Source organism: Tupaia chinensis, unplaced genomic scaffold, assembly GCF_000334495.1.
Source record: "Tupaia chinensis unplaced genomic scaffold, TupChi_1.0 Scaffold144500_1, whole genome shotgun sequence".
In the NCBI taxonomy this organism is placed as follows: domain Eukaryota; kingdom Metazoa; phylum Chordata; class Mammalia; order Scandentia; family Tupaiidae; genus Tupaia; species Tupaia belangeri.
The window spans coordinates 433780-455831 of record NW_006204359.1 but is presented as its reverse complement, the minus strand read 5'-3'; the positions used below and the strand labels follow the sequence as shown (position 1 = coordinate 455831).

Below are 22052 nucleotides of genomic sequence, written 5' to 3'. Positions count from 1 at the left end.
GGAGGGACTCAGGAGGACAAAAAGGCATTTAATGGACACAACATGAAAAGTTACCTGTTGAGGATGATGTGTCTGTAATACACATTGACATGAATGCATGTATGCTTTGAAAATCGTATTGTATGCACTAAAGGTGTACAATGATTAAATGTTCAACAAAACAAAGAATAAGGAAAACTTGTAAGGTAATCTCAATATATTCTGCTTCCTCCCCTCACACAAAAAGACTACTAAGGGTTAGAATTTGTTAAGTCTCCATTTGCTTTGGAGTATTTTATACACTGAAAGGTATTTGTGGCCCTTCAGCCTCTGCCACATGGGGACATGGCAAGAAGGCCCTTACCAGTACCTGCTTTTGCTCATATCCTGAGCTTGGACTTCCTAGTCTCCAGGAATGAATGTGGAATTAGAATGCCTCAAGCACTGGGACGTGGACTAAACAGATTCATCCCAGAAAAGGAGATTCTCCAAGTGGAGAGTGAAGACTCAGAGATGCATGCTTTGTTTGCAGATTTATTTGCTGCTTTGGAGCATTTGGATAACATTATATTAGTGACGGTTTTCCACCTGCAATATTTATAAAGTTTCTTAAAAACTCAACACTATCTACTACAAATGGATGGGCTGTACTCATACATTATTAACGCTACATTGAAATAACGGCTGCAACAAGGCATCCTTGCTCCTACTTAGTGAGCCTGCATGTAAATGATGTCCTTCATGTCAATGGGCCACCAAGTGACTCGGTGGCTTAGAGAATGCTCCTAAAGAACTATAGAATTTAGGAGAACTCAACAAAGTGTTAACCCATAGACCTTGGCTGATTATCAAAGAGCACACTGAGGGGCTTTTAAAAGCTGAAGACCACAGCTGGCCCATTTCAGAACTGAGACACGCAGTGTTTCTGCTTACACACCATCGTTCTCTTGCCTTGTTCACGCTTGGCAGCAGAATCAGTCTGGAAATTCATTGCGATGGTGGTCACACATTCAGACCACCTTCTGTTAGTAACTACTGCATCTGTGATGTTACAAATGGCAGTCACAGTGTCGATGACATACAGGTCAACTAGGCAGGAAATGTTTCGATAAGTGATTCTTTTTGAGGTCAAAGCCCTCATGGAAAATATGGGTCAGCTACAGGAATGGTGAGATGATGAAGAGGCAAGTCAGGAAGAGATGGATTCACATTTTTTTTTTTTCTTTTTTTGGAGAGGTTTTTGCTATAGGGTGCGTGCGCTCTCCAGACAGACAGAGACAGAGACAGAAAGCAGGAAATCACCCCCCAAGGGGGATGGCCATACCGCAATCCCTCCTCCTCCATTCTCCTCTCGGGATTTTGGGCACGCACGCACATGTGCCCAGCATGAGTTTAAGCCACCGGGTCTGGGACTCAAACTGTGGTCGGCTACGTGGGAGTCCAGCGACATAGCCATTATGCTAACTGCTGGTCCCATGGATTCACATTTTGAAATGGAAAAAAGACTGAGCTTGTTTGTCTTCTCTTCAGATGATGAAGAAGTTACACAAGGAAGAGATGTATCTTGTCCCTTTGAGCACACTAGTTATGGCTATAAAGATTTCTCTAGACATAGGATGCATGTTCCAACATTTGCACTTAGGACTGTTGCTGGGAAGACCCTGGGTATTTTTGGCCAATAGCCTTTATCCAGATGTGAGACAATTGATTGATGAAAAAATTCACATTGCTGGGACCAGCAGTTAGCCTAATGGCTATGTCGCTGGACTCCCATGCAGTCGACAGTGGTTCAAGTCATGGACCCGGCGGCTTAAACACATGCCGGGTGCGTGTGCGTGCCTGCCCAAGATCCCAAGAGGAGAATGGAGGAGAATGGATTGCAACGTGGCTATCCCCCCCGGGGCTCTGTCTCTCTCTGTCTTTCTGGCGAGCACACGCGCCCTATAGCGAAAACCTCTCAAAAAAAAAAAAAAATTCACATTGCTTACAATCTTACTAATAACACAATGGAATGCACAAAGATGTTGGTACCTCAATGTTTATTTAGTTGGGCTGTTTGATGTATATTCACAATGTGTTTGGAATAAGATAGGATGACCATGACTATGGTAAAATTAACCAGCTATTGGATTGTAGTTTTAAAGCTTATATCAAAACTGTTTTTTGCACTCCTGAGAGGTTACCAAAAGAATGCATGACAGCTTCTGGAGGCAGTTCAAGCACTCTGAGAAGGTCCATGTTAATCTGCTTCTTATGGAAGCTAGGATGCAAACAGAACTCCTTTCTGCTCTAAGGGCCATTACCTGCTATAAGACTGATACCTTTCCTCTGTTAAAGACGATTCTGGCATGATCAGCAAATATAATCTATAAGGGTAAGGTTCTAAGCCCCAGGATCAATGGTAGATAAAAGAATTCAGGAATCCCTTGTGTCATGATTCTTTTAGCTTCTGCTGTTTTCATGTGGAAATACATACACTGCTGGCCTGAGCAGTGAACACTTGGCATCTTCAAGATCTGCAGAAGCACTGCCATTGATCGTATTTTGCTTCTTGACAGTACATGATGCCATGTAACTGTTTTAGTACAGCAAATAGTAACTCCCCAAATCGTGTCACTTTTATGTTAAATAAGATAACAACAATGCGAGCATGCAAAGAAAAGGACTTGGATAATGATTCGAGCTTTATACATAAAGAATTTTAGAAGATCTTGGTGCTGCTGTTCCTGCTGGTGGGATGACTAGCTTAACTGATAAGCTATCAGTTATAAAAGTAAACATTGCTACCAAAAAAAAAAAGTATTTGTAATGATATAAAGTGTTTTAAAATAGAAGGCTATGAGGGGTCAGATGGTGGCACAATGGTAAAACGCGATGCTCTGCAATCCCACATGGTTCAAGTCTGGAGACCTCTCTGAGCATGCCAGGCTAATGCGTGTCCTTGATCTGGGGCTGACTGAAGGCTGAGGGGGTGGATCACAGCTTTGAGACTCTGTTAGGAATGCTGTGTCTCTGTCTTTGTCTCATTCATGAAAGAAAGAAAAACACTTAAATAAATAGGAAGCTATGGAAAGCACATTCTTACTGAAGAGTGAAAGGATGGTTATAGAATTGTATCCAGTGGTACTCAAAAATGTCATAGCCTGGTGACCTTCACCTACAAAATCACACACCCAATTTTCTCAGTTAATAAAACGTTTTATTAATAAAATATTTATAACAATGATCTATAAATCCCAAAGGTAGAAATGGAAATTGAATAGTTCTCTTGTTATTTGCCAGAAGGTGCATGCACTCACCTGAGAGAGACAGAGAGGGAGAGAAACAGTAGAAGTGAGAAAGCATGCCCCCTAGGGGATGCTCACACCATGATCTCTTCTCCATTTCTCTCAGGATTTGGGACTCCATGCTCACATGCCTGGCATTTTTTCCAGCTGCCAGATCTGGGACTCAAAGAGCGTAGTCAGCCATGGGAAATCCAGCCACCTTGACTACCATGCCACCAACTAGTCCTGTTCTAGTTTAAATTTTAAACATCCTTGACATTTTTATATAATGTTATTTTATGATTTCATATATCACATGAGATCTTCAAAACTTCATGGAGAGCATATGTTATGAAAGAAACTGTGTGGACTAAAAATCTTTTTTTTTTTTTTTTTTTTCCCAAAAATAAACCCAACAGGCATTTCACTTCCTAACCACTTCAGCAGCAGGAGGAGTGGAAGAGGTTCTTTTTACAATCCTGGGGCCTCCATATGTTGGTTTGTTGTCACCAAACACACAGCAAGTGCAGCATGGATTTGGTAAACTAATGACAATGCTGTTTTTTGCTATAGGGTGCATGCGCTTGCCAGACAGACAGAGAGAGACATAAAGACAGAAAGCGAGAAATCACCCCCCAGGGGGGATGGTCACGCTGCAATCCCTTCTCCTCCATTCTCCTCTCGGGATCTTGGGCACGCACGCACACAGTTTTAAGCCACCGGGTCCAGGACGTGAACTGCGGTCGACTACGTGGGAGTCCAGCGACATAGCCATTACGCTAACTGCTGGTTCCCTTGCATGAACTTTCTGAAGTCCCCTTATATATAGCACAATGAGTGATCCCTATGTATAGCAAAAAGAATTTAGAATGGATTCTTGGACATTACATATTTAATATTTTATTATATTAGCTTATGTTCCTACTTTACTCATCTTTAGTAGATGTTGACTTGGTTATTAATAAAAGTGTCACTTAATCATTTCACAAGAAGAGCTTTCAGATGGATTAGAGTCTTGGTTCTGTTCTTTTGAGAAAAAGCTAAGCATTTAAGAAGTGGTTGTGGTTTATGCTTTCTATATTTCAGATAGGAAAGGAACATGTTGGCTTAAAAGCTGTGACTGAAATTCTTCAGGATATTCAGTATAAGGTGAGTCATTATTTCTTTTTTATTTTTTTGGAGAGATTTTTGCTATAGGGCGCGTGTGCTCGCCAGAAAGACAGGGAGAGACATAGAGACAGGAAGCGAGAAATCACCCCCCCAGGAAGGATGGCCACGTCGCAATCCCCTCTCCTCCCTTCTCCCCTCGGAATCTTGGGCACGCATGCACACGTGCCTGGCATGAGTTTAAGCCACCGGGTCTGGGACTTGAACCACGGTCAGCTACATGGGAGTCCAGCAACATAGCCATTACGCTAACTGCTGGTCCCAAGGTGAGTCATTATTTCAAAGGAAGTGGAAGTGCAGCCCATGTAGGAGGTCCTCGTGCCACTTGCTGATGATGGTTCACTACCAGGACTCACAGGGCTTGGAAAAGCTGTTGAACATTCGGTTAGGGCTTATTACGTGGGAAGGATACAGATCAGAAATTAGCAGGGGGAAGGAGGGAAGGAGTGAAGTCCAGGGAAGCCAGGCACGAGCTTTCAGGTGTCCTCTCCCAGAGCGGTTGCATGGGGATGCCTGTACCTTCTCCCAGCAATGACATCTCACAGCATATGTAGGGAATATGTTGCCAGCCAGGGAAGGTCACCTGAGCCTTGGTGTGAAAGGATTTTACAAAGGGCCAGTCATCAAGCACAGAGTACTTGCATTATAACAGATTTCAGCTACTCAGACTGAACCCTCCCTGGCTCCCACCTCAGCAAAACCAGGCCTTCACCGGAAGTCACATTGTTAGGATGGATTTATTTAGACTAACTGATGCAGCTTGGCTCGAGGCCTCAGACATACAGAATCACTTATCAGGTAGAATAGTCCTAGGGCTTGAGCCAGGAGGTTTGTCCTGGAGACAAGCTTTTATTTGAGGAATTTGACCAACCCAGGCCTGCTCAGTTAACTCTTTCCTGCCTACTCATTGTAGGAAAGTTGTGTAAATAAACAAAATTTTGGAGATGCACCCTTTAGTATTTATATTAAATGAATTTTTAAAAATATACTGTATCTTAAGGAAATGTCCCAGACAAGATTTCCATCAGTCTGATCTTGCAGTGATAGGCCCAGCATAGCTAAGAAGTTAAGTTCTTTTTTATTTTTATTTTTTAAAAATATTTATTTATTTATTAGTCATGATTTTCAAGCTGCCCTGTCTGGAACTCGAACTGCAGTCTGCCATGTGGGACTCCAGTGCCTTCACCACATCACCTGCTGGCCCTGCAAAGTCCTCTTCTAAACCATCTCTTCATGCTCACAGTGAGCCAGGACAAGCTGAGTGGTCCTGGGGAGGGGATGGTTTTGTCTTGTATGACTACCGCAGACACAGAGCAGGGCTTGAACTTGCTTGATTAAAAGGGATCCAGAGACCCAAAGTCAGTTCCAGGATCAAGCTGGGAATGAAGTCTGGTCATCTCTGCACTAGCACAGCCCAGGGCAAGTGAAAAGGCAGAATCTCCAGACCTCTCAAGGAGGTTCATGATGAACCCGGCTACCAACAGAAGCCCAGACCAGTCAAAAGACAAATATCATTTGTCCAGTGGAAATGGACCAAGAAAATTTCCCTCATTCCTTCAGTGAACAGGACATCAGCCATTATGAAAGAGAGGAACAGAAGGCCAGCAAACTAGGTTCTTTCACGTATAAAATAGTCCTAGGAGGTAGGGAAGATACTTAGAGGTTCACAGTAACTTTCCCTTTTGCATTTGTATCAATAGAGTACTCTGTTGAGAGATATCCAGTCACATGACAGATCTGTCTACGTCGAAGGCCTAGGCAGTCTAAATGGTCTGATTTAAAATAATGGTCTTGGGGCCAGCAGGTGGCATGGTGCTTAAGGTGCTACATTCCTACATGTCCAACCATGGTTCAGGTCCTGGACCTGGCAGCTTCAAAGTCATGGCGGGCACATGCTGCATGCCCAAAATCCTGAGGGAGAGTGGAGAAGAGATTGTGATGCGGCTATTCCCCATGGGAGTGATTTCTCATTTTCCTTTTCTCCCTGTCTCTTAGTGTCTCTCTGGTGAGCACAAGTGCCCTATGGTAAAAACCTAAAAATAATTCTAAAGAAGATATTTCTTTCTCTTTTCTTTCTGTAGAGCGATTTTTGCTATAGGGTGCATGTACTCACTAGAGAGACAGAGAGACAGAAAGTGAGAACTCATCCCCAGGGGGGATGGCCACGCCGCAATCCCTTCTCCTCCATTGTCCTCTTGGAGTTTTGGGGCACACACCGACATACAGCCAGCATTGAGTATAAGGCATCGGGTCCAGGACTCAAACTTCACTTGGCTACATGAGAGTCAGCGATGTAACCATTCCACCATCTGCTGGTCCCTCAGATCTTTCTTTCTGAAGAGATCCTTTTTATTCTAGAGAAACACCTCTCAGTTAGATTCTAGGGCTGAATTAACAAGTCCAGGTGGGACAAAATATGGAGTTGGGAGCTAGGTTTAATGCCAATAGGGTTAAGAACTGAGATTGAAGCAAGCAGGAAGAAAATCATTTTGAAAGAATTCCCTCAGCCAAAACCTAGGTGTTGTACACCAGGCCCACGTGTCTGTAATGAATGTGCTAAAAGCAAAAAGAAGGAGGTGGCAGGGGACAGATGGACATTGGTTGCTAAGTTCATGCCAGGACTGAGGTAGCAAAGAAGAGGTCCGCAGAGGCAGAGCAGGAGTACCTCGTTGCACCCAGCAGTGGGCTCCAGTGGGAAGGCGGAGTGGAAGAACCTCCTTGGACCCAACAGGAAGCTCCAGAGGGAAGGCGGGTCGGGATGCCCACACACCTGTGGGACCTGAGCGGCTATTCTGAGAGCCTCCATTCTAGATTTTTCATCCCAATATGTTTTTATCCTAAAATTTTACATTAATAAAGAGTAAATATTTTTTCTTTTTCAGGGAAAGTCCAAAATAATACCATGCTTTAATCCCAATACTTTATTACCAGGTAAGCCTTAATCTGATTATGTGAGATGAAGTTTAATGGGATAAAACCACACTGTTTTCCTTAAAGTGTGTGTGAGTGTGTGTGTGTATGTGTGTATTAGTTAATATGGTTTGTATAATTTACACTTCCTATAGCAGGTAGCAGTTCCAGATTACTCGAAATATGCGAGTAAACCTTTTGAAATAATAAAGAGATACTTTGCCACTAATTCCGGTACTCCATGAAGGGCCTGTGTGGGATCATCACATGCTGTTATTTTCATCTCTGGGGAAAGCACCAGCATAATAAAATAACCGTGGTGCTCTTCTGAAATTGATCAGCAAAGTTCTTATTAATCTCCGGGGTGAAATAAATTTCATCATATTTTTCTTCGGTTAATTTCTCCATGATTAATTTAAGAATTACATACATAAGACTCTGGTGTAAAAATGACATCCACCTGAGAAGTGTCATTTGGACAATTTGTAATTTTGGAAATTGTTATTGGAATCTCTGAGATTGTTATTAATGAGCTTGCCTTTTCCTGCCCTGTCCACATGGCTGCACAGATCCCTTGCTGCGGGATTACTGGGTATATGAAGGCTCTCTTACGATCCCACCGTGCAGTGAAGGTGTGACCTGGATATTGTTCCGGTACCCCTTAACTATATCTCAGCTACAGGTGAGTACGCTGCTTTAAATCTTTCCGAGTGAAGTGCTGACTTAAAGGGTAAATATTGTTTCTACAAAAGGAAGGTATCTGTTTTATGTTTTAGCTCCCTTTAGATCAGTCGTATATTTCCAGATGAAAGTTTAATGTCTTGAGTCAGTGAAAGCAATTGAAAGGTTAAGGATGAACAAAACCCAGTATTCCTCGATGATTTCTATTTTAAAAGTTGGTTTTTATAGAGTAAATAGAGACCAAACTTTTGATTAGACTAGTTATTCCTTTCTGTGGGCTTTCTCCGGTCTGTGGCTGAAAAAGATCTAGAAGTCAAGTGGGAATGCTGGTTCCTTGTGTAAGTCACACGTGGGCTTTGTACTTCAGGCAAACCTCGGAGGTACTGCAGGCAGGGTTCCAGACCACCGCAGTCAAGTGGATACCACAATACAACGAGTCACATGAGTATTTCGGTTTTCCAGTTTACGTAAAAGTTATGTTTATACTATACTGTAGTCTGTGAAGTGTGCAACAGCATTCTCTAAAAAAGCAATGTGTAGACCTTACTTTAAAAACATCTCATTGTGGGGCCAGCAGATGGTGTAGTGGTTACATCACTGGACTCCCACATAGCCGACCCCGGTTTGAATCCTAGACCCAGTGGCTTGAAACTCATGCTGAGCACGTGTGCACCCAAGATCCCGGGAGAAGAACAGAGAAGAGACTGGTGTTGCCCATCCCTCCTGGGGGGTGATTTCTCACTTTCCCTCTCACTGTATCTGTGTGTGTCTCTCTCTCCGTGGCAAGCACATGTGCCCAAATGCAAAAACATCTAAAACAACCAAAACAAAACAAAACCAAACTCTTTATTGCTAAAAAATTCGAATGATCAGCTGAACCTTTAGTGAGTCATGATCTTTTTTTCTTGAGATTCCAAAGTTATATTGAATCCACATGTTTATGAAATTTTTAAAATCATTTTTTTTGTAATTTCTAATTTACATGTACTAGGTGTACATATTTGTGGGATACAGTATAGTTTTTCAATAGTTTATCCTGTATGTATGTTTATTGTGGCATTATTCACAATAGCTAAGATAAAGAACCAACCTAAGTTTCCACCAACCTAAGAATGAATACAAAAAAAAATGTGATGTACACACGCATTGGGATTCTATTAAGCTAAAAAAACAAAAACAAAAACAAAACAAAACAAGGAAATCCTGTCACTTGTGATATTGTGGATGAATCTGGAGGACATTATGTTAAATGAGGTAAGCCAGGACAGAAAGACAAGTACCACTGATACGTGAAATAAGCTAGTCTTGGGAAGACTGTTGTTTGTATATTTGTATATCAGTATACACTGATACACATGTCTACTGATCAGATCAGGACAAACCTTACCCATCATCTCCAGCACTTGGTGGTGTGCATATTTTAAATTTGCTCTTCTGGTTATTTTGAAATATGTTTTGAATTGTCACCAGCTTCTCTTGTCCTAATGGTATTCTCTTACGCATTCTCAGTTTTTAGACAAGGAGACTGAGGCTTTAAAAGGTGAAGAAGCCTACCCAGAGCACACGTGTAGGGGGTGCAGATTTGGGATGCAGCCCAGTCTTGTGTGACGTCAGTGCTGGTTGAGATTCTCTGAGACCTTGTTAGGAAGACCTCAGCAGTATCAGGGAAGGTTTCCACCGCCTCAATTTTATATTCTTGTCCCAATAGGAGTTTTGTTTCCTTCGGACTGTTGGAAACAGGTAACAAGAACTTTTGAAGTTGAGCCTGATGTATAGACTTAGGGACCATTAGCATCAAAGAAGGAACTGAATGGCAAAACTTATGCATGCAGAGAAGAGTGCAGACGCAGAACTGGAGAGGAGAGATAGGGAGAGGGGACAGTCTCCTGGGACCTTGTGCAGGAAGATTCCCCTAAACTGGTGGGACCCTCTGGGACTCACTACTCCATTTGCCACCTGGTTATTGCAGGTCCTTTCCCCTGCTGACACTGTATTTCTGAAGCTGGAAGGTGTTCTGGGATTGGTGGGCAGGCATGGAATGGCCGCCCCAACCAGGTCAGACCTTAAGAGACTGCAGGCTGAGCTCTCTTGAGCCAGGGTCATGGGAACAGAGTTGCTGTTTTTCTAGGAATAACAAGTGTAAAGGATCAAACATCTCTAGGCCTTTACTTTCCTCACACTTTAGAACAGTGATAGACATGTTTCTGCTGCTGCAGGTAACACAGAATCATAGATGCCTGAATTTGAAGGCACTGAAGCCCAACACTCAGTATGTTTTGTTAAACTGGATGTGTTCATTGGCACTGACCCTGTAATATGAACAATTTATCAATCTAATAAAGTAGTCTATACTATAGTCCTAGCTTCCTTTTCCTTTTTATCCTTGTCATATGCAGATGTTAGTAGAATTGTTCCTTTGAGATGGAGGTAAGTAATTTACTAATACTATTTTTTTAAGAGAGATTTTTGCTATAGGGCATGTGCACTCACCGGAAATACAGAAAGAGACAGAGAGACAGAAAGCAAGAAATCACTTCCTGGGGGGATGACCATGCTGCAATTCCTCCATTTTCCTCTTGGGATTTTGGGCACACGTGCACACATGCTCTGCATGAATTTTAAGCCACCAAACTCGAACCGTGGTTGGCTATGTGGGAGTCCAGTGACGTAACCATGACACCATCTGCTGGTCCTTATTTATTAATATTTTAACCCATGCACTTCCTCATTTAGTAACTATTTGACACTTGGGGATTGGTGGGCAGGCATGGAATGGCCGCCCCAACCAGGTCAGACCTTAAGAGACTGCAGGCTGAGCTCTCTTGAGCCAGGGTCATGGGAACAGAGTTGCTGTTTTTCTAGGAATAACAAGTGTAGAGGATCAGACATCCCTAGGCCTTTACTAGGCCTTTACTTTCCTCACACTTTAGGACAGTGATAGACATGTTTCTGCTGCTGCAGGTAACACAGAATCGTAGATGCCTGAATTTGAAGGCACTGAAGCCCAACACTCAGTATGTTTTGTTAAACTGGATGTGTTCATTGGCACTGACCCTGTAATATGAACAATTTATCAATCTAATAAAGTAGTCTATACTATAGTCCTAGCTTCCTTTTCCTTTTTATCCTTGTCATATGCAGATGTTAGTAGAATTGTTCCTTTGAGATGGAGGTAAGTAATTTACTAATACTATTTTTTTAAGAGAGATTTTTGCTATAGGGCATGTGCACTCACCGGAAATACAGAAAGAGACAGAGAGACAGAAAGCAAGAAATCACTTCCTGGGGGGATGACCATGCTGCAATTCCTCCATTTTCCTCTTGGGTTTTTGGGCACACGTGCACACATGCCCTGCATGAATTTTAAGCCACCAAACTCGAACCGTGGTTGGCTATGTGGGAGTCCAGTGACGTAACCATGACACCATCTGCTGGTCCTTATTTATTAATATTTTAACCCATGCACTTCCTCATTTAGTAACTATTTGACACTTGGTATGTATTGGGCAATGTAGTAAGCATCGACAGTGGCAGACCAGTAGGGAATGGCCCAAGCCTTAAGGAATTCACCCCCTAGGGGGAAAGTGATAAGTAAGTTTACATTAAAAACAACAGTAACCTCACAGTCAGCAGATGCATAGTGGTTATGTCACTGGATTCCCACATGGCAAATTGTGGTTCGAGTCCTGGACCTGGTGGCTTGAAAATCACACCAGGCACATGTGTGTGATCATATGTGTCCAAGATCTCAGGAGGAGAATGGAGGAGAAGGGATTGCAGCATAGCCATCCCTCAGGGGGTGATTTCTTACTTTCCCTTCACTGTCTCTCTCTCTCTGTTGAACACATACACCCTGTGGCAAAAAACTCTAAACAAACAAAACAGTAATCTCACCCATCCATTGCCAGGGTATGGATTTATGGAAAGGCACCTGGATGAGATTTAGTTGATGGTTGTAAACTGAGATTTCAAGATGCTTTAGAGAAAAGTCTACAGTATACAGGTAGAGGGCGAGGCCGTAGTATAGTAAAGGCCCTGCAGGAATCTGAGAAAAGAAATGATCCAGGGAACAGGAAAGTGGCAGCTAACCAGGGTGGATCTTGTAAGAGGTGTCTCCAGGAATGGCTTGAGTAGTAGGAAAAGTCCGGGGGTGATGTGATGTGGAGAAGCCAGCGAGAGGCACATTTCAAGGAGAGAGTAGAGAGATCATGGGTATCAGACGCCGTGCGTACCCTCAAAGACTGAAATGGATGGATTGGTTTTAACCATGAGGAGAGGTTTCAGACTTGAAAATGAAGTAGAACAGCCAAGTGTTTGCAGTCCTCTTTGTTCAGTTTATCTTGATTGACAGGCAGTTTTCAAAAAAATAGATAAAATCTTTCAGTGAAAAATAAAAATGTTCAAATACTCCAATGAATAAATACGCATCTTAGAATTGATAATAACTACAACAGCTTCCAGTTTATCAAGTTAGGCTTAACTTTGTTGAGTCACACAAATTCCCAGTCCCACCTAGAATTCTGGAGAGGATTCTCTCACCACACAGCATTGGTGATGTTAATGCCGAACTGCTGTGAGCAAATTAACTGATGTTTGTGGGCACCACAGGCCCTTAGCTGCCATGCTGACTACTATACTATGACCAATCGAAAGATCAACCACTGCGCTTGGGTCCCACTGGCTTCCAAAGAAATCTGGCTTGTTGTTCATCTGGGTGAGTCCAGGGGCATAGTCTAATCCAGTTCACTAAGTCAAGCTTCTTGATAATTGGGATAAATGCTGTATCTTCTGGAAAAGGAGCCAGAGCCAAAGCAATGTATTTTGGAAGGAATACTCTCATCTGTCCTTGGGGTGATTTCTTGCTTTCTGTCTCTCTGTCTTTCTGGCGAGTGCATGCATGCAGGCACCCTATAGCAAAAACCTCTCAAAAAAAAAAAAAAAAAGAAAAAAGAAAAAGAAAATAGAGGACCTCCAATTAGCTGTAACTTTTCAAGAAGAAAAATTTAGGTACTATTAGCACCTAGCTTCATTACTGCATCTGTTCAGAGGGCAGTAGTGTTAAAATACAGGCATGCATGCGCACACACACACACACACACACACACACACACAAAGACACACTTCTAAGTATATTAAAATGCAATTTAGAAAAACATGAAAATCTTAGAATATCAATCAGTCTGCCGTTGATTTGAATGTTTCGCTTGGTGCTGCTCATATAATTTCGGAGAAAGCAGAGTAAAAATAGAAAAGGGCCAGAGAGGGCAGTAGAAATGAGAGGAACCAAGCGGAGAGGATGGGATTCTAGGATCTAGTCCAAGGAAAACGAGAAGCTTTATATTATATTGCACTTAAATGGAAGCACAGAGAAAGACGGCAGGGGGCTTTGAGAAAGAGAGAATTAAGGGTAAAATAACAAAGGGAGAGTGAATGGCGGCTGGGGTCTCTACATGGCTGATTAGATGGAGAAATAGAAAACTGTGCATTGAATTTAAAAAATGTTTCCTCCTCAAAGGGTTAATACATGCAATGAAGCTGCTAGATATTATTATGAAAACAATCAGTATCTTGAAATGCATCGTCTGAGGTAGGGTAATGGTATCCGTAACAGCAACACTGAAGGGAAATTTCTAAATCCTAATGCTGCCCTATTAATGCACAGCAGCTTTGATTCAAGAAGGAGCAGACTTGGATTGAAGTGGAGTGTAGACAGACCGTCCTAGAACATTTACATCATCTTAAGAATTCTAGAGTATGGGATGGGAAGGCCCCGCGTTAATGACTTTTCATATTATTATTCCTCATTAGCATACCATATGCTAACAGAAAAACGCATAATTGGATGGATTTGAATGGGCTTAATTTTTATGATGTAATCACTAAATATTGGTTTGTTGGAAAAGTCATGATATATTTTTTCTATGCAAAACTGTGTCATAACTTTTCTGACAGCCCAGTCTTGTTTTTTGAGATAAACAATGGTCTTAGCATTAAGAAGCCAAAGTTAATTAAAAAAAAATCAGCTAGATTGTTGTGTTTGGAAATGAGATTCCAAGAACAGAATAAAAATACCAAACTTCATCAAATCTGACAACAGTAATTGTAAGACAGATCCTGATTTCACAGGGTCACTAAAATATGAACAAATACTCATCTTAGAATTGATAATACATATTTTGGGTTAATGACATCCATGTAAACGTGCATGTGCACACACATAGAAATAAGTGACATTAAGTATTAGTCTCCTTTTTCTGCCCTTTCTTCCTTTCTTTTTCTGCATATCCCCCTACTTGTCTATTTCTATGGCTTAGCTTATTCACCTCCTCATGTTAAATGTCTTTTTTTTTTTTTTTTCATTTCTCTTGACTTAATGTAGTACCAGTGAAATGAAGCAACATGATGTGTTTACTATTTTTTATCCTGTGGACATGTATCTCCTAGAACTTTGAAAACCATTTTTTAAAAAAATTTATTTGCATCCTTTGAGATAGAGTGCAGGAGTATGAGAGAGAGATGAGTACCCCCAATAAGGTCTCATGCCATGATTCCCCCATCTACCAGCCTTCCAGCCAGGCAGGATCATGTGCATGCTGTGTGTGTCTGATGTGTGTAAGTTGACCTGGTGACCAAGCCCCAGTCTTCCATGTGGCCTCCAGCATTGCAGTGTTGAGTTACTGCTGTGTCATCACGGCTAGTCCTGTAAAACCATGTTAACTATTTTTCCCAGTCTTGCCTCTCCTTAACCTTTCCCCTTTTCTCCACATTTCCCATGGGCTGAAAAGTGAGAACTCATGGTTCCAACAGCCTGACTTAGGGTATTCCAAATGATTTGAAACATGTCTCATAGATTGTCTTTTATGTGTATTGTTATAGTTTGTATCATTTCCAAAATTCAGGTGTCACCAATGTGATAGTATTAAGAGGAAGGGCCTTTAAGAGGTAATGAGACCACAAGTGCCCTTTCTTCATTAGTGGGACTAAGGTCCTTATAAAAGTAGCTTCACACGGGTTTTGGCTCACTTCTGCCATGTGAGAATGCAGCAAGCAGGCCCTCACCAGACACCACATGTCAGCATCTTGATTTTGGACGGCTCAGCTTCCAGAACTGTGAGAAAATAAATTTCTGTTCTTGGTAAATTACCCAGCCTCAGGTATTCTGTAATAGTAGCACAGAACAGACTAAGATATCCATGGTTCGCAAACTTGAGTGTGCATGAGAATCCCTTAGAAGGCTTGTTAAGCATGGATTTTCAGGCCCCACCCAGAGCTGCTGATACTTTAGGGCTAGAGTAGGAACTCTGTTCTGGAGCACACGAAGAGAACCACCATTTTATGTATACCTTCAATCATCTTCACATGCAATTTATTTATTTATTTATTTTAAATTTGCTATAGGGCATGCGTGCACGAGAGACAAAGAGAGAGAAAGAGAGAGAGAGAGGGAGAGAGAGAGAAAACAGAAGTGAGAAAGTGACCCCCAGGGGAGATGGGGGATGACTACACTGCAATCCCTTCTCTATTCTCCTCTCAGGATTTTAGGCATGCACACAAACATACCCCGCATGATTCTCAAGTTGCCGCGTCTGAGACTTGAACAGCATAGTTGGCCATGTGGATTCCAGCCTTCTTAACCACTATGCTTCCAGCTGGCCCTTCATGTGTAATTTATTTTTTGTTTAATTTTTAATTTACATATAATAATGTACATATTTATTGACATAATGTCATTTTTCAGTACATTAGTACAATGCAATGTATAATAATTAAGTCAGGGTAATTAGTATACCCATCATCTGAACTATTTGTCATTATTCAGTGTTGGGAACATTTAAAAAAATCCTTTTTTAGTACTCTGAGATAGACAGTAAGTTGTTGTTAACTATGTTCATTCTATTGTGTTTTATAATGGCTAGACATTGCTCCTGCTCTCTGTAATTTCGTTTCTATTAATCAACACCCCTCTATGGGCCTCCTCCTCCAATCCTTCCCAGCCTCTAGTAGACATGCTTCTTCTCTCTGCTTCTGCGAATTCCTTTTGTTCAATATCCACGTGTAAGTGAGCAAGAATAGTCCACCTGTGAGTTAGATTAGCGTCCTCACAGCAGAATGCCGAAGTTCTGAAGGTGAGCGTAGACCATCCCATCTGATGGAAACACTGTTTGAACCTCATAAGTAAGAGAAAACTTTCTGTTATCCATAGTAATAAGAGTAAAAAGAAACAGTGGGATTATTTCAAGAAGCATACTTAACCCACTGTACCCCAAATACTGTAATTTTAACGTGTCATCCACATAAAAAATCACTGAGGAGATTTCTTACGTCTAATTTTCATATTAAGCTTTGGATGTTAGGGTGCTATGCACTCTAGTTCATCTCAGCCCAGGCCAACCGTATTTCACATACTTGTGACCTATGAGACTTGTGACTACCATACTGGAGGACTTTCTCTGCTGGGAGACTCCTTCTTTCCTTTCTTGAAATGTGATAATATGTTTAGTGCTGGTGGGAAATGTCATATGTTCTCTCTCCATCTCTTCTGATAGGGAGTGTTTCCCCTCTGGCTGTGAGCTCTGCATCTGGCATTCATGAATAATTTCGGTGTATGAGGCTTGTCAATAGCCATCCTGAAGTGACGAGGGTAGACAGCATTAGAGGCCTGACCTGCTGTGTGTTGGGGATTGGATTAAGATGAAAGTTGGCATTGGTGTCACTGGAGAGAGGATACTCCCTTTCGTAGTACATTCCTCAAGCTAGAAAATATGAGATTAAGGGGCAGGATGATGGCTCAGTGGTAGTGCAAAGCTCTTTGAGCAGATGCATGCAAGAAGGTTCTGGGTTTGTGTCCAGAGACCTACTGAGTATGCCAGGGATATGCATGCCTGTGATTCGGGCTGACTATAGCTGAGAATTGCAGCATCAAGAGCCTGTTGGGGAACCAGCGGTTAGCGTAATGGCCACGGTTGGCCTCATGGAAGTCCAGTGTCTTAACCAGCATGCCACCTGCTAGCCCCATACATCTATAGCTTTTTACATGTGAATCATACCTCAATAAAGGAGGTCTTAAAACATCAGTGTTCGGGGAACCAGCAGTTAGCGTAATGGCTATGTCGCTGGACTCCATCCTCCCTGGGGGGTGATTTCTCGCTTTCTGTCTCTATGTCTCTCTCTGTCTGTCTGGCGAGCGCACGTGCCCTATAGTGAAAATCTCTCCAAAAAAAAAAGAGCCTGTTGAAGGTGCCTGTCTATCTGTCTCTTTCTCCCTCATGGAAGAAAAAATGAAATAAACTTGAAAATAAAAGAAAAGGTCAAAGACTTTTTAAATAAGACTCCAAAGCACAGGCAATAATTACATTGGATTAAGAAGTTTCTTCCCAGTAAAAGACACAGTAATTAGTGTGAATTGACAACCTTCAGAATGGGAGAATATTTTTGTAAACTGTGCCTCAGATAAAGAACTGATAACTGGAATACACAGAGAACTCAAGCAGCTTTCCTGAAAAAAGATGATCAACCCAATTAAAAGATGGGAGAATGAGTTGAAAAGAAACACTCTCTAAGGAAGACGTATGAATAGCCAAAAGGCATATGAAAAAATATTCAACATCCCTCATTCTAAGGGTCTGCTGCGACATTGGTTCAAGAGCTCATTATCTCTCATTTCAACTGTTGAAAAGCTTCTCAGGTTTCCACACTTTCACTCATCTGAAATAACGTAGTTAACATTTATTGTTACTATGTCTTAGGTACTTTCCAAGATTCTTGTACATATTAATTCACTTATGTTTTCATGATCCCACCTTCTAAAGACAAAAAAAAAAAAAAAAAAAACAACTAAGAGATGTAATTACTTGCTTCATTTGACAGAACTAGAATGAGAACCCAGTCAGCCTGACTTTCTAGCGAAATCTTGTAACTACTCCACTCTGCTACCTGACCTTAGTCTGTGTCTCTTAAAAGTGGCTGCCTGTCCCTCACCGACTTAAAGCCAGGCTTCCCAGAAAAATATTGAGAGCCTCATTGGATGTAGCTCCCACTCACTGCTCTCACGCATCTCTGCACTTTCCCCTCCCACCAGTCTTTGTGTTCTCTGTGCCGATCTTCTCGGGGTTCTACCACTCTAAGACCTGGCAACCCTGCCACTCCCTGGTTTCAGTCTGCCCTCTCACGGTCGCACTCTCATTATCCATCCTTCCACCTGTCACTCTCCCATTAGTCTTTTATCATCAGGCTTCCACTAGCTTGCTTCAGAACCTGCTTCTCAGAATCACCAAGACCTCCCTGATCACTCACAAACCGAATGCTGCAAATGTGAAGTCAAAATCTGCAGAGCTCCGTCTCGCCCTTTTCTATCTGTGTGATCTTCCTCATGTTATTTAACTTCTCTGAGCCAGTGATTATTCCTCTTTCTATCTAATCCCCTTTAAAATGTATCCACCCTCCATCTATCCTGGTATTTTCCAGCTGCCCCCAACCCCACTCATAGCCTAACACTCTCATTACAACTTGTTTCCCTAGAGAACACGCCATGTCCCAGGACGTTGCCTTCTTTATCCCCATCCAGTCCATGCATGGTTTCTTACTGACTGTGTGGTCTTTGGCCTTTAACTTTCCTATACAATGGGTCCTCATTTGAACTATAAACGTAATCATACCCATCTTCATAGTCCACTGTATTTTATTTATTTTTTTGAGAGGTTTTCACTATAGGGCACGTGCGCTCACCAGACAGACAGAGAGAGACATAGAGACAGAAAGCGAGAAATCACCCCCCAGGGAGGATGGTCACGCCACAATCCCTTCTCCTCCATTCTCCTCTCGGGATCTTGGGCAAGCCATTACGCTAACTGCTGGTTCCCCGAACACTGATGTTTTAAGACCTCCTTTATTGAGGTATGATTCACATGTAAAAAGCTATAGATGTATGGGGCTAGCAGGTGGCATGCTGGTTAAGACACTGGACTTCCATGAGGCCAACCGTGGTTCAAGTCCCAGACTGGTGGCTTGAAAATCACTCTGGCAAAAGCTTAAAATAGTAAAGCTGCAGATACCTAATGAGTATATCTTGATGATGAGTTTGGGATAAGTATATCCTTTGAAACCAAGGCTATACCAAGTATATCCATCCTTTTGCACCCTTAACTGTCACCTCCCGTTTCCACCTGTCTCCAGCTCCTGGCAGCTGCCATGACTCTGCTTCTACAAATTTGACTATTTTATAGTCTACATATGAATGAGATCACATGGTATTTGTCTTTCTGTGTCTGGCTTATTTTCACTTTTGGGTTTCGATCCGAAGGAGCTGAATCAGTGTCCCAAGGCGAGAGCTGAGCTCTCCAGTTCGTTGTAGCTGGGCCGTGAAAACAACAACCGTGTCCACAGATGGATGAATGGACAGAGCGCTGATTGTTAGTGTTAGGTTTCCTCTTCCAACGTGATGACACATGAAATGTAAGTCAAAGTAAGTGTGTTGGAAGATGGGCAAATGAACTTAGAAACTCCCAGTTAATTAGCACTGAACAGCAAAATCTGGAAACTAGGCCTTTGAGCTCACTCACAAAGAGCAGTCTTAAAGCTGAGCTTTTCCTGACTAATCTGGTTTGTGAATTGGTGGGGGCTGAAACCAGTCCCTTAGTCCGAGCAGAGTGCATCTGTGCTTCACAGGACAGCTGCTATTCAATTTAGTACCTTCAGAAGACAAGGATTACCCCTGGAGTGTTGGGTCTCTGTTCTCTCTCTCTCTTTCCCCCTCTCCTTCTTTCTGTCTCTTGTTTGTTCTTAAATTGGTTAAAAACAACTGCCATGTTTCAGTAGAGCGGCATTAAAATTGATGCGGTCCCGTGTGCGGATGTATGTGATATACGTGATAATCATGGTCCCTCTCTGCCCTGACATTTGAATTCGTTGCAGACTTTTATCCTGAAACATTATTCTGTTCATTTATCACTGTCTCTCATTTCCGTGTGGGCTGACTCAATATGCACTTGAAACCATTTGAAGTGACTAAAGGGTTTTGAGGGGTGGTTACTTCAGAAAAATTGGCATTTCAGAAAGATGCGTTTTCCCCTCGATCTCTGTTGATGTTTGAAGTCTTCAAAGTGTTGCTGTGATCAGAGGAAAACATTTCGTATGAAATCGTTTTCTTGGAGAGCACAGTGATTTGAGACCGGCTGGCTGTTGGTTCAGACCAATTCTTCTAGAAGAAGTTGTTTTCACAGACTGTGCTTCGGGCCAAGGCCTGAGGCTTGAAAGATTTATCTTCAGTTCAGAATACATAAATATAAAATTAACCTCGCTTTAAAATAAGCTTCAAAGTCAATAAAAAATGAAGTAGTTCTTAAAATATGTGTAGGCAGTCGAGTTCCTAGTCCCAATTGCTCGTCAGTGACCCCGCCAGTGGTTTCAGGACTGTAGACGATTACACGTAGAATGCTGGGAGAGAGGTCTGCATATTTTCTCAGAGAATCGGCTTATTATTTACTTTCTGCATACAAAATTATGGCTAAACATTTATCTCAAAATGCCAAAGGTTTAGCCTCAAAGAAATTCTGCAATCAGAGTGCTAGTATTTATTGAACACTTCCGGTGTGCTTGAAGCAATTTTCATAAATTTTCTTACTTATTTCTGAAACCGTCCTTGTGAATACTACTATCATCATCTCTCTTTTACACATGTGGAAATTGAAGCTTAAAGAGGTGACATTGGGGCTGGCCGTGTAGTGCAGAGGTTAGGCACTGTGCAGAGAAAGCTGAATCCCACATGGCTGACAGTGAGTCCTGGCCTCACTGTCTTGAAAAACATGCCAGGTGCATGCATGCCCAGGATCCTGATGGGACGGAGCATTGGAGGAAAGAGGATTATGGTGTGACGAGGCCCCATTGGGGGATGCCTTCTTTCTCTCTTTTCTGTCTCTCATGTGCACATACTCATACTCTGGCCTTTAACAAAATAGAAGTCGAGTTATGTTGTTTGTGTCTTAAGTGGCCGAGCCAGGACAAACTCCAGCCTCTGTCACAGAATCTTCTGCCTCCAACATATCTTCTTCTTTTAAAAAACTATAGGATTCTCTAACTTACCAGGTTCCTCTCTACTCTGTGCTAAGAGAAAACTGGAAGGTGAAAGCCAATAATTAAGGTTTTCATGCAACCTTGGCTCTAGAAATTTTCCAGATATAGCAAGCAATAGGTGCTACCCATGTCATTGTTTTTTTAAATTGTATTTATTTCTTTAAAGAGATAAAGAGACAGAGAGACAGTCAGGCACCCCAAAATGGTGTTTATGCTTTGATCCAGATCTGCCTTCGCCAGCTAGGATCATAACATGAGCATGCACACCTGGCTGCACAGACATGAGCCAGGATCTTCCATGTGGCTTCAGCATCATGGCGTGTGTGTAACCCCTGTGCCACTGCATTCTACTCTCCCTATTTCTTTCTCTAAAACGCTGAGAAGGTCTAGTGATAAACCAGCATGCAGATCACACAGATAAGCACAAATCTGACCCATGGTGCGACAGAAATGCAGGTACTATAAAAACAAAAACAGAACAATCCTTATTGGGTCTGCTTATCCCACATAGAGAAATCAAATAGTATTTGGAGGCGTAGAAAAATGAAACATCACAAGTCAGCTTTCTCACCTGGGTTCTAATCTAACAAGCCATTTAGTTTTTCTCCCACCTAGCTCTGTGTTCCGACATGTACATGAGTGGGTTTAAATTAGAATCCTTTGGGAGTCAACTCTTTGGGTGTCAGGAAGCCTCTTTTTAGGAAAATGTACTTGTAAAATTTTGTTTATAATTCAGAGGTTTCATGGGCCTAGGTATTTCTAGACTTTTATTAGAATCTCTGGATTAGTTAAGCTTTTGTATTTCATTTCTCTTTATACATAGTAGAATTCTATAGTGAGGTTGTGCCAAGGATCTTTGTAGAATACTCTGATCCACAGATGATAAACTTTGGTGGGCTGATGTTGTCCAAGTCATACTTGCTCAGTGCCCTAAGATATCAGCTATGCTGACATGACTAGAATTTTTTTTTTTTTTGGAGA

General features: G+C 42.0%; 1 protein-coding gene and 1 pseudogene across 1 annotated transcript in view; both read left to right on the top strand.

Moving 5' to 3' along the window:
* The window catches only part of LOC102489492 (carbonic anhydrase-related protein-like), a 57235-nt gene that overhangs the window by 7359 nt on the left and 27824 nt on the right, over nucleotides 1-22052 (top strand). The window contains exons 3-5 of the mRNA XM_006167129.3: nucleotides 4332-4394; nucleotides 7295-7343; nucleotides 7892-8004. Coding sequence (XP_006167191.1) covers nucleotides 4332-4394; nucleotides 7295-7343; nucleotides 7892-8004 — 225 coding nt within the window. The remainder of the gene's footprint in view (nucleotides 1-4331; nucleotides 4395-7294; nucleotides 7344-7891; nucleotides 8005-22052) is intronic.
* Nucleotides 409-2331, top strand: LOC102488673 (sestrin-1 pseudogene; annotated as a pseudogene).